Source organism: Vipera berus (genome assembly GCF_964194415.1).
Source record: "Vipera berus genome assembly, chromosome: 3".
NCBI lineage: Eukaryota > Metazoa > Chordata > Lepidosauria > Squamata > Viperidae > Vipera > Vipera berus.
In genome coordinates, this window is record NC_138204.1 from 127,867,664 (window position 1) to 127,881,162 (window position 13,499).

Below are 13,499 nucleotides of genomic sequence, written 5' to 3' on the forward strand. Positions count from 1 at the left end.
GTAATCGTACATGTTAAATTAACATACATTAGACAATTATTATTTTTTTATTTTATTTTATTTTTTATTTTAATCCCATTTATATCCCGCCCTTCTCCGAAGACTCAGGGCGGCTTACAATCTAAGCACAAATCAAATGTGCTTAGCAATTATTCCAAAATTTAAAAAAGGCAATGAGAAATCTCTTCCATATTGTTGCAGAGATAACTAAATGAAGTCACAGGAGTTCAGTGTGACTTGAAGACAACTTTTGTTTAATTTTTCATCAACTTATTTTAGGCATAAAGTCCCCTTACATGTATTCTTTTTTAAAATGCAGTAAAAGCATTCGCTTTTTTTTTTTTGCTGTGGCTAGTTCAGTTTTCAGTTGTATCTGTAATCATGTCTTTCTTTTTCCAGTACAGTAATAATTTGTGAGGAAGTATTTCAAGTTTATGTTCAACTTTAACTACTATTTCTTTTGCCCGGAAATCCATCTGTCCCCTCAAGAGCTATCCAATGAGTCTTAGTACAATTTGCATGCAATAATTCTATTTGCAAGATAGTCCATCTTGTAATGTTCTATCATACTATTTGTTTTCTTTGGTATGTGATCTAGGGACTTTTTTTTTGTTCCATTCACTTGGGTCTAATTCTTGGACACTGTGTGAACATGTCCTTGTGGCTTTCTTTGTGAGGTTTTTCTGAAGTGGTTTGCCATTCCCTCTTTCCTAGGGCTAAGAGAAAGTGACTGACCCAAGGTCACTTAGCTGGCTTTGGGTCCAAAGCAGGACTAGAACTCACAGTTCCCTGGTTCTAGCCTGATGCCCTAATCACTACACCAAACTGGCTGTCTCTAGGGTCTTAGTTACCATCAAAGACAGTCCATAATTATTTGAATTGTTTCTACAAACTTGGTAGATTAATCAGTGACAGAATATAAAATACTTGTTTGTTAGGTAACACCAGTCCTGATCTGACTGAAAATCTAATAGAGTTATAAATAAACTTGCAATTTGAGGCTCTGCTGCTTATGAACTCAAGGTTAAAGTGTAGGTAGTGCTTTGTTTACTAAACAGTGAATAAGAATTATTCTCACCAGCTACTACTTAGCATCTGCTGGTGTCTTACCATTCTAGAATAGCATAGTGATTATGATATCTTAAAGAGTTCTTTGCTGATGTGAAAAGAGTTTGTTTTTCCTCAACAGGAACCAGCCAAATGGCAAAAAGCCCATAAACAGTGTCTGTGTTGTTAAACAGAATCCAGACTAAATGTGAGAATTTTATATCCATGTCATGGCAAAAGAGTTTTTCTTCCTTTTTGCTATGTTGAAAGCTGCCAGCGATAGTCTCTGGTGCCTAACTGTGGAAGAACCCCCGTTGTTCAGAGGATTACATGTGAATTTTGTTTGATTGGCAAAGACCTGCTATTTGAAGAAAAATGGCTGAGCTGTTTGCCAATGAGGGTGCAACAATGAAATTCACAATTCTTCTGGCACCCCTTGATTTTAATCAGAGCACATGCATGCCATCCCAAAATCCTTTTGAACTCTTCTAATTCAAGGGCTGGCTTTATAAGAGGATAAAATTGTTATCTAGAGAAAACAATAGGGTATAATGGCAACCATCTTCTTTGAGTTGTGGACACCTTTGAACCTTATGAAAGGTGTAGGACAATTTGGAAAATAGATGATGTCAAAGCTGAAACATATCCATTATAATCTCATATGCCTTTTTCAAAAATTTATTTTCCTTCACTCATTTTTTTCAGTCTTGAAATTAAACATTCAGTTTTAATTTTAACTTTCTATAAAAAGGTAGTAGGAGGGAAAACCTTCAGGACAGCATATCATTTATCAGCTATGCTTGTGTTCTCATGGTTATCTCTGCTATTGCAAGATTTTGTCCCCCTCATAACTCAAGCAAGCAAAACAGGAAATTAGTATTGTTTGCAATGCTTAAGCTGTTGCAGAATCTATTGGAACACAAACTTCTTATAGTCTAAAAATTATATCAACAGGCTATATTATTCCATTCTAAAAGACATGGTTTAAAAATATTTTCAGATTGGTCTCCCCCCACCCCCCTATATTCTCATCTTCAATATGATAACTTCAAGCTAATGATCACTAATACACTTCCAGTACTTTTTGATAGTTTTAGTTAATAGAAATATAGCAAAAATATCCAGTATCTTCAGTGTTGTCTGGTAGTTTTAGCTAATAGTTACATGCTAACTTCATTATTTGTTTTTTAAATTACTTTGGATTAGCAACAAATGATATTAATCTCTAGAAATCCATCTGCAAGTAGTAAGGTGACATGTTTATCAAATTATCTGTGATATGAATTTCTGCTTGAAATATAAGATGATTCATGAAACACTTTTTTAAACAATTGATAAAAGTGATCAAATTGCATATGCCTCTAAACTGAAAATCTGGGACACAATATATTTGTTATTTATTTATGTATTTGTTCAAGCAAGGTATATGGCTTCCATTTCACAAGAGTGACTTGGGACACCTAACATAGAAATTAAAGCCCAATAAAAGTTTTCCATAATACCGGTAATTAGCAATTGAGGACAACAGTCACTATAATACTTGCATTTCACAGGTTTCATTAACCTCTCAACCCCATATGTTTTTAAGGCTTTATGAAAATATTGCAGAACATCAGAAAAAGGAAACAGATAATCTATACCAGGGGTCCCCAACCCCCAGTCTGTGGACCAGTAACGTGCCACAGCATGCCAGCAACTGGGCCGCACCAACAAGCAAAGCCCCATCTGCGGGATGCAGGCAGCACACAAAACCAGTCTGCAGAAAAATCTCTCCATGGAACTTGTCCCTGGTGCCCAAAATGTTGGGGACCTCTGATCTATACAACATCTTCCAAAAAGAAATGGGTACCCACACAATATATCACAACCAACACAAGCTGTGAAAAAGCATAACACTGCCATACGTCAAAAATATTTCAGAAGCCATCATTAGAGCCACATGGCATCATCAGGTACACAAACCAATTAAAGTCCTCCAAAACATCCTAAGTAGACCAAAAGACCCAGCAGCCCCTGAAGAAAAAACAAGTCCTCCACAACATACAGTGAAAGGCCTGTAACAGCCACTATGTAGGACAAATACGGTAGGCAGAAAACTAGCAGAACACATCAATGAACACCAACCAGCAGTCAGAAGACATAATGAAAACTCCATAATTTCACAACACATGGATAGATTTAACCCTAGTTTCAACTGGGAAACTATGAGTATCCTAGACTAAGCAAGTCCAATAATTCCTGGAAACCTGGCACTCAGACAAACTGGCCATCAGTAGACACACAGAGGTAAACAACATCTACATGCCATTTAAAAGAGAATATTAAATGTAAAAATGCCCCACCAACCATTTTTTCATCCAGCAGAAAATTCTTATGATTAATAACTAAAGAAATAAATAAGAAAATATTGGTCATGGAAAAAATAAAAAGGAAGGGTGAATGAAATTCTTAGGAGTAAAATGTTGTTTCTTAATCAGAAAGCTACACCTTTTTGTTTGAGCTAATGCTGTCAGTTTCAAGCAAATTTTCTTTTCATGGAGATTTGAAAATAGTCTTTGATATCTCTTGTCTTCTACTTCCAGCTTTGAGTAAAATCTTTTTGAGTAATCCAGAAAGCTTTGATATAGCTCAGAAATCATAAGAACTTATATAATAGTATTAAATGCTACAATTTAGGTAGAATATGAATAGTTTAAAGGTAGCTCTCCATACAGTATATATTAGATATCATTGATGCCTCAGAATAAAGATTCTTGACACATTTTAATGTGATTGTATTTTTATGATTTTATATCTGTCACTCAGACTTACTTCGAAGTGTTATATTATCATTTATAATGAGAACCTAACCTTATATATCTATTAATCTGCATGGTGAAAATGATTACAATATTTTCTGTAATATAAGAAATAAATTAGAGTTTTCATATTTAAACTAATATCTACCTCTAGAACTTATTTATTTTACTTGTGATAAATTACATATTTCACATATCCTTTAATTCAGGGGTGTCAAACCTGATTCCATCGTGGGCCATATTGGGACTTGTTTTGCCCTTGCTGGGCTGGGGTAGGTGCGGCCTGTGCAGGTCGCATCCGGCCCACAGGCCATGTGTTTTGACATGCCTGTTTTTTAATTGTTATTTTCATTCTTTGTATGTTCTTCTATTTAACAAACTTATTTCTTTAGTTTCCAAGCATAAAAAGTGAAATAGGTTCTTATGTAACAGATTCATTTTTCCTGTTCATTAAAGTAACATGATTCTTAATCATAATCCACTTTTGAAAGTATAGCCTGTCTTAATTATCATTATCTCATTAATTTTTTTCTTCAAACTATATATAAGCAAAGTATTTTTAACACATTATATATAAAATCAAAGGATTTTTAAGTGAACGAGTAAATGAAATTGTAGGAGTTGAATTATAATAAATTCTACACTCTTAAAGATATCTCTGATAGTTGTCTAACCAAAATACTGGTAAGATGTATTGAACATAAAATCTGTATCATTGGATATCCCTGGTATAAGTATGTATATTCAGATAACTGTTAATTTTCTACTGAAACCAACTCCCTCCCAAAAAATATCCAAAAAAGGACTAAAAATGTGGAGCCAAAATATCCAAAACTGACAAATGCTGCCCTTGGAAGCAAATAAAAATATAAATTACAGCTTTGATTGAAGAAAACTCCTCCACTCTTTCTTTACATTAAAATGAAGAGAAATTTGTTGCAAAGCAAATCAAAATTGCATTTCATATTGACCTATGTAATTAAAAGACATTGAAATAAATGAAATATGTGGGCTACTAAGTAATACCATGGTGGCTTTTTGGAGTTCCTTGATAGATGATCAAAATAAAAATATGGACAATTGAGATGATGTATACATCACTTTGCTGTGAGTTTACCTGCAAAGCAGGGCACAGATTCTGATACATTGGAACTAGTTTAGAAAAACGTTGAGAATAGAATGCAAATTTGTGCTTTTCCACAGTTCAATTCTTGTAAAAGCTGTATATGATATTTTAAGTTAGTATTCAGCTATCGTTATAGTCATGAGACTTCTCCAAATCTGACATATCAGGGGGTTAAACCTGGAAGAGGAAGGTTAAGGATGAAATGGTTATTCTTTCACAAATTCTTTTCTTTGGGCAAAATTAGTATGAAGTATGCTACTAATCCAACATAGCAGGTTAGGAGTGCTCTGCAGTTGTCAAAATAGGCTAAGGAGTCACAGACAATTCATGGATTATGTAGTTTGGCCCTAGATCAAACAGTTATGGGTGCCTGTGCTGTGAAAGCTATACAATATATGCAAAAGTACTTTTGCGTATCTTTATTAGTCAATTTCTGCAACTAATTTTACTTTAAAATGCTATGACAAAATTTAGATTTTAAACAAAATATAGAAAACATCTAACTATATATTCCAACTCGGTGTTTAATTATACATGCTCTTCCATGCTAACTAAGTTTTATATATATAAGAATATGACAGAATTTTATTGAACAATCAATAGAATTACAAATATTTTTTTGCCCCTTTTAGTCACTTTAAAGTTTTCCCATCTGTACAAAATGAAGTTTTGGAACCACAAATTAAGGCATCTTTAACATTACCTGTTACTACATTTGTATACCAGAGAGAGAAAAAGAAAGGTTTGCTAATTGTTTTATATGCTCATCAATCAGATATTATTTGGCTTGTGTCCAAACCAAATCCTTTGAAATGAATCCTTTTAATTTTGCAGATTGTCTTCATGACCTTGACTCTGTTCCCCATCCGGCTGTTTTTTGCTGCGTTTATGATGTTGCTGGCTTGGCCATTTGCCTTCATTGCCTCAATAGGATCTGCTGAGAAACAGCTAGAAAAGCCTCTATCATGGTGGCGAAAGTAAGTTATTATGTCTATTTTATTTGCCAGTATCTCTTGCCATACCTCAATTGGTATAAGACAGCAATGAGCAAAGTGGGTTCCATTCAGCTTCCCAGGACCCCACTTATTCACCCTCCTACTAGCCCAGCCCCAGAATGTGGCAATTATTTCCAGTGATGTTATTTCAGTGAAAGTAACATTAGGGTCAGGATGGGAGCATATAATGTATGTAGCCCTTAAGAAGCATGAAAAACTGAATTGTGGCCTCCAGCCTCCAAATATTGCAACTCTGAGATCAGTAACTTAAAATACTTATTTCTTGGTATGACTCTAAAATGAATATACTGCAGAGAAAGTATACTTCCATAATAAGGCATAAGGGTTCTTATTATATGATAAGAATTCAATTCATAGCATGTTCTTGAGTGCATTCTTCTTTCTTGTCTCAGATACAGTAATTGGTTAAAGACATAATGCAGGAATAGATGCACTGTGCTGTGCCCTAAAATATTGCCTCTGGAGTAATACGTTCACATAAAATAGAATTTTTTTTTGATGGTTCAGTGTCTGTGTTTCCCAGGTTGTGTGCTGAAGATTTCCCCCTTCTGAATGTGGTTTTCAGTACATAAATCAGGCAACACAGTCAAGATAGACTTGCTTACAACGAATAACTTCATCCTACAATGCTACTTATTTTTCAGTTTAGAATCTTCCTGAATTACTTAAATTGCATCCATTTGCATTACTTTTCTTTTTAAATTTGAAGATGAGTTGCTGAAAATGTTGATAAGCTTTTGAGAGCACTGCTGTTTCTGGAAATATTTCTGTGTGTGCTCTGCCGTGCAATGTTAATACCAGGATTAACATAGGGTACATCTGATTGGATCAAACTCTAACAGTTGCTGAGCAGTTTAGCCTTTCCTCATTCATACTTTTCACATTTAGTCATATGAGAAATAATGTAGAAAATAGCCTTCTGTTGTCCGAGTGCTTCATCATAATATCTTAAAAGAAAAAGAGATTGTTCAAATGCCTAGTTCTGGTATATGCACGTTTAAATATTTTTTAAAGTAGAGACGCTCACCTTTAGAGAATGCTTTGTGGCCAAGGTCCTTATGCATAAAAATGTAACTGCCTGCTTTGATTGAACATCAATGATGGATATTTACAGGGTGAGGGTCAAATATGCATTCACTTCTTATTTAATGGCCTTCATAAAGCTGATCTGATTGTGAAACTTGGCTTTTTTATTTTCCTGACTCTCCCAGTCATTTTGTTTGGATTCGGAAGAGACTTGATTATAGTTTCTACTGTGTTTCCCCGAAAGTAAGACATACCCTGAAAATAAGACTTAGTTTGATTTTTGAGGGTGGGCCTAATATAATCCCTACCCCCCAAAATAAGCTCTAGTTTTAGAGTGAGGCACATGCCTAAAATTCAAGCTGGGGTGGGGGTGTGGAGTTGCCCCATGCCCACTTACCGTTGCAGCCTGCCTCTCCTTGCCAGCCACTTCTGCATCCTCCGGCCTGCATTTCGCCATCAGAGGCCTTTCCAGAAGGCCTCTGCAGCTGAGAACCGAGCTACACATTGAATCCATAGCTTGTTTCTCGGCTGCAGAAGCCTTCTGGAAAGACCTCTGATGGCAAAATGCAGGCCGGAGCTCCATTCTCAGCTGCAGAGACATTTCCTTTGGTCGCAGAAGAAGTTGGCCGGCTGGGCGGGGCTGTCGACGCCCCGAGGTGAGTGGAAAAGACACCCCCCAAAAATAAGACCTGGTGCCTCTTTTGGAGACAAAAATAAATAAGACCGGGTCTGATTTTCGGGAAACAATAGCAGTGTTGGGCAAGGAGGTGGTAAAATGAATAGTAACATCAGAAGAAAGCAGGATTGGTTTAGCAGTTATTTATTCCAGTAACTTAGACTGCCTTCGGCCCTAGAAACTTTAGGACTGTTCCAAGTTCTGGAATAATCATTTCTAGAAAGCAGTAAACTGTCCCCAAATCAGCACATTCTGGGAGAACACAGAATGGTATGAAGACAGTGGAACATTCTGCTATAAGTTTTGAACACAGGTAGTGAGCATTGTAACTTAATTTTTATTGAATTTAAATCAGTTGTTTTGTCATAACTCCATCCATTTCTGCCCACCCCCTTTTTTTGAACTGAATGCCCTGGCATGCTACTTAAATGCCAAGTATGGTTGTTGGTCCCCAAATTTACACACCATCAATTTATCTTAAGCAGTAGTAATTTTTGTTTTATAGTGATCTGCTGCAACCATCTGCCTTTGGAAGTATGTATAATAAAATCAGTCACAGGAATCACTGGGCACATAGGTCACATTTTACTGTTTAAGTAACTTTTAATCCTCTGACATAAGATATGATACTTTAAAATTAAAAACATTCTCAAGAAGCAAGAACTTTTATCTTTTTAATAAATTCAAAACTTTTGGTCAACTAGGAAGGCTTAGCATGTTATTTTAAAATAACAAGTTTGCTTTTGCATCTGTTGTATCCACTTGTTTTCAGAATTATTGATATCTTGCTGAAGGCAATTATGAGAACAATGTGGCTTGCTGGTGGATTTCATTGGATAAATGTGAAGGGTAGACGGGCATTGCCCACTGAAGCAGCAATTCTGACCCTGGCTCCACATTCATCGTATTTTGATGCAATACCAGTGACAATGACTATGGCTTCCATTGTTATGAAAGCTGAAAGCAAAGATATTCCTGTGTGGGGAAGTAAGTAAAAATATTATCTTCCAAGTAATATTCAGATGATTGCATTTAGTTTTGGTAACTGAAAAACTATTCTAAACATTATACCAACTAAGCTAAACTATTGATTACCTGTTAAATGTAAAGAACAGAATTTTAAACAAAATCTTGTAGGGGGGCCCCTCCTGCAAAACACTTCATATTTTTAATACATTGTTACTATATGTGAGTCATTCTCACAGGGTCATATTTGGGCTTTGAGAATCTGTCAACTAGACCCTTAGTTGCTCCCTTCAAAATCGTTGGGATATGTATTATTAATCGATCAAAGAATGTATTAACAAATCACTTCAAGGACCACTATTCTACTCAAGTAGGTTTAGAACTCCATAGCTATAAGGTTCACTTATACAGTATTTGTTGAAGTTACCTATAATATTTTATGGGTTACCATTGATTCCAAGATTTCTTTGTAACTACAGTAACGTGAAAAAGTAAATATACCCCATGTAAACTATTATTCTTGTTTAAAAATATTTGGATATAATAACATTTTGTCTTCAAACAGTATATAAAGTTAAGGATGACAAAACTGAACAAAAGAGCTCTGAAAAACTGACTTTGCAATGGTTTATTCAAGAAAATAATTAATATACTTTTGTATAAAAAATAAGCACACTCTTAATTCTAATACCTTATATATCCCTTTTGGCAGAAACAACATCATGTTAGGCATGTTTAACATCAGCTGGGGGGAAATTTTCCCACTTTTCCAGAATTTTTGCCTGTTTGAGGGATTTCTTGCATAGCCTGTTTCAAACCGCTCTATAGCATATCAGTGAAATTTAGATCTGAGTTTTGACCTGGCCTTTCCATTACCCTCCATTTCCTTTTATTTGTTTGCGACCATCTCTTGACAAATCTTCTGGAATGTTTCAGGTCATTGTAATGGTGCAAAGTGCAAGGTGCTTCAGTCTTCTGACAGATTGTTTCATATTAGGTTTCAAGCATCGTCTAATACTATGAAAAATTAATAATAAATTATGTGATAAGTGAGTTGCTCCGCCCCTGATGTAGCAAAGCAGCTTGAAATCATAACATTGCCACAATCATGCTTTTTAGTTGGCATTGGGTTCTGTCTTTGGTATTCTCCAAACAAGTCGTCTAGTATTATGGCCAAAAAGCTCTCATGTTTGTCTTATTTATTCAGTTCATTTCGTTCCAGAAGTGAGTGAACATTTGTCTTGTTCTGATGTTCTTTCTGGACAGCAAAGGTTTCCTTTTGGCACAACTCCTATGTAAGATCTAATTTATGAAGCTTCTTTCTTATGGTAGACTCATGTACTTTGATATCGGCAGTAGCAAGAGTACTATGGAAAGTCACATAATAAAATGTCAGAGTTAGAGACTTCATTCAGCACCTTGTGCTTTGTTTTCAGGCTAGCATGCTGTGCAAGTTGACAATTGTTTAAAATTTATTAATTTATTAATTTCATTTGTATACCGCCCTTCTCCCGAAGGACTCATGTTCCTCCACTTGTAGATGTAGAGAACAGTAGAATCAAGGGTCCTCGGTGCTCTCTGAGCTTGCTTGTTTTCTTGTAGATGTTTCATTACCCTAACTAGGTAACATCATCAGTGCTAGTAAGGAGTGCTGTTTGCTGTCAGTTTATGTTCTGGTGTCTTGCCTGTCTGGATGGATGGGGGCTATCTTAGAGATTCTTTGGTAGGGCTCTTTACTAATGGCTCTTTGGCAAAACCCACATATTTTTGATGTATTATTTTTTGCATGAACTATTTCTATTCTAGGCGTTCAGCATAGCTTCTTTTCAGAGGCTCCCTTACTTTAACTTAGACCAGGGGTGTCAAACTGCCGGCCCGCGGGCCGGACGCATCACAACAAAACCACGCCCACCCCATTGCCGGCAATGGGAAAAAAGCTCCAATACGTCACGCGATATCACATGACGTCGCGAGTTTGACATGTCTGCCTTAGACCATAAAGGCATCTATAGGAAAAAGCTTTTAAGTGGCATTGGAGCGTTCTTGCCCTTCCTGGACAAGAAATTGCTTGAAAATGTTTGGTTTAATATATTTTCCAATGAGTTAAGAGGTTTTCCGATTATTAGTATATTAGTTTAAAAGTATTTTGTTCATTTGTTCAGTGTGTGTATGTTTTCTGTTTGTTTGTTAATCAGTGTTTGTCTTAGATTGTGAATTCAGATAACTACTTTGATTGATGATACTTGTTGGCATTCCGTAAGTGATTCCATAAACAGAAGTCAACTACATTTCTTAATTTAAAATTGCTATGTAATTTTCTTTCAGGTAGCTAGATTGCTTGCAACATTTGTAGTTATAACTGGGATCAAATTATCAGAAACACAATTATTAGATATTGCTCAGGATAAACTCTTCAAATTTTTATGATTATGCCCCCCAAAAACTTGTTGAATATTGCTGAGCCCTTGCATCTTGAGTGTAACACTTATTTGCCTGTTGTGGAAATGAAAAATATTATATTTTAATTGGGGTTTTTTTCTTCACAAGAAGTAAAAAAATCAAGCTCTTGCGTATGTATTTTGGGGGGTTTTTTTGCTAGCAATTTTGGAATACTTTTGACAATAGACATTCTGCCTTGGACTCACATCTTTAGCTGAACTGTACAAGCAATCATTTGGGAAAGATATCCGCTGAGCAAGTAGCTTCGGCTTACTTACCTGAGAGAAGCAGATAAGGAAAGTCAATTTGCATCCTAAACAAACATGGTAGAAAGTTTGAAATGTGATGAGATGTAGCCCAGTCCTATTTTTAAGCTGACATTTCTCTGTTTTGAAAAATAACCTACAATATTATCAACCCACCAAGACTCTTGCATTTCCCTATCTCTGTATTCTAAAGATGGCATCTAAGAGATTGTTCAGTTCTATTCTTGTAAACAACACTGTAAGGTGAGCGTCAGATGAAAGATGGCAACCAATCTTCCTTAGCCTAGCTTTTTCAGAAAATCTATTGTCTTCTTTCCTAAACCCCTCTTGAAAGCACTGGAAACTTTCCTAGACAATTATTTTTCTTTTGCTTCACAAGTAACACAATACCATGCAGGTCCATGATGTTATAAATAAGTATAGTAAAATAGTTTGGCAAATGAGTATGGTAGGTAAATTTGAGAATATATTTCATAGGCAGTAGGGAGAATGAGAGGCAGGAAAAAAAGCTGCTTGTACATAAGTAAAACCTGTCTTATTTGTTTCCTGATAGTTCTGTGGATACAAGTAGTTCTCATTTAGCAACTATAATTGGGATTGGTAACTCAGTCGCTAAATGAAAAATCATGTGACAGTGCTTATGATTTTACTTTGCAGCAGGGGTGTCAAACTGGTGGCTCATGGGCTGGATGCATCATGCTTAGGCCATGCCCAACCCAGCTCCGCAAAGGAAAAAATGTCGCAATGCATCACAATATGTCATATGATGTGATCGAGTTTGACACCAGTGCTTTACAGTGTTAGAAGGATATGACCCAAAACAGATGGATGAGCCTAAATAGCAGGGAAGGTTTTGGTAACTCAGTTTATAAGGACGTTGGATGAAAGGGCAAATCTTGCAGTTTTTTTTCCCCCTTGACCTTTGGGACTGCTCACCCTGGTGTTGGGATAATTAGGAAAAAGAGAATTAATGGTTTATATTTTCATTGATTGGAGAAAAAGAGATTACCAGAGAATAAGCAGATACACAGTAGGGAATACATCAAAAAGAATGCAGTTAGTATGACCTGTTTACTTAGGGCCCTGGCAGCTACGAACTAGAGCCACTTAGGGAGGGAAAGGAAAGTCTTCAGTGTGAAACTGATTAGGGTCTTGTCAGTTTCAGGCAGCAGCTGAGACCAGGCAAGAGGGATGTAATCAGCTAAACCACAGAGCTAACTTGTAGCTAGCCCTTTTTAAGGTCTTGTGGAGAAAAGCATCTCAGGAGGAGACGATCTCTCTGGTTTTTTTATGGGGGGGGAATGGAACAGTCAGGCACAGGACAGTGCTTACTAACTGACTGTAATGATTGAGAGAGACATTGCAAAGGTCATAAACGCTGGCATTGGTCATATAGTGGATTGTCATACCTGTGAACAGTTATTGTCTGAGGCAGTCACTAAATGAAGATTACCCGCACATTCTTGTCCTTTTCTTAAGAATAGCAAGAAAATAGTTTGACTTGTCCTTTTCTTCCATTTAGGAATAGCAAGAAAATAGTTTGCCATTTGCTTTTTTTTAAATATTGTTTTGACTTCCTAATCTAATCTATAGCCATGGTGTTCTTGATGTTTGCCCTTACAAGTCATGACTAGTTCCAACCCTATTGGCTTTTGCTGTATCCGTTGAGTGCTGCCATGCTGTATTTACATTTGAAAAGTCTCCAGTAAAAATTCAAAGCTCTCTTTGATAATGTTGAATAAAGTTCCTGGGAGATGGCCTAATAATGTTCTCCAAATTAATGCTTTCCAAAAGTATTGCATTATAACTTTCAGAATTCTCAGTGTATATCTGGAAATTCAAGTAAACTATCTAGAGAGTCAGGTAAGAAGATTGTTTTAAATTAGCTTTTCCTGTAAGAAACAGGCTATAATAACAGTGCAGTCCAAAATAACTCCATGATAAGTTATAAACATAAATGTGATGTAACAGCAGTCACGAACCAAAATAACATAATTTTAAAATTACATGGTGTTGACTTTATAAACTTTTCCCTAAGGTGCTATGCTTTGGCTTTTTAGTTAAGTTTTCCTCTCATCTAGAATAAGTAATTGTCTCAAATGTTTGAAGCTTCAAACTGTACTCAGTTCAGTAAGTTAA

General features: G+C 35.9%; 1 protein-coding gene across 1 annotated transcript in view; it reads left to right on the forward strand.

Annotated features, from left to right (window-relative positions):
• Positions 1-13,499, forward strand: part of LPCAT1 (lysophosphatidylcholine acyltransferase 1) — a gene marked incomplete at both ends in the record, with an annotated part of 46,658 nt that overhangs the window by 5,589 nt on the left and 27,570 nt on the right. Inside the window, 2 exons of the mRNA XM_081322154.1 lie at positions 5,806-5,948; positions 8,462-8,676. Of these exons, the coding sequence (XP_081178280.1) occupies positions 5,806-5,948; positions 8,462-8,676 (358 nt within the window). The remainder of the gene's footprint in view (positions 1-5,805; positions 5,949-8,461; positions 8,677-13,499) is intronic.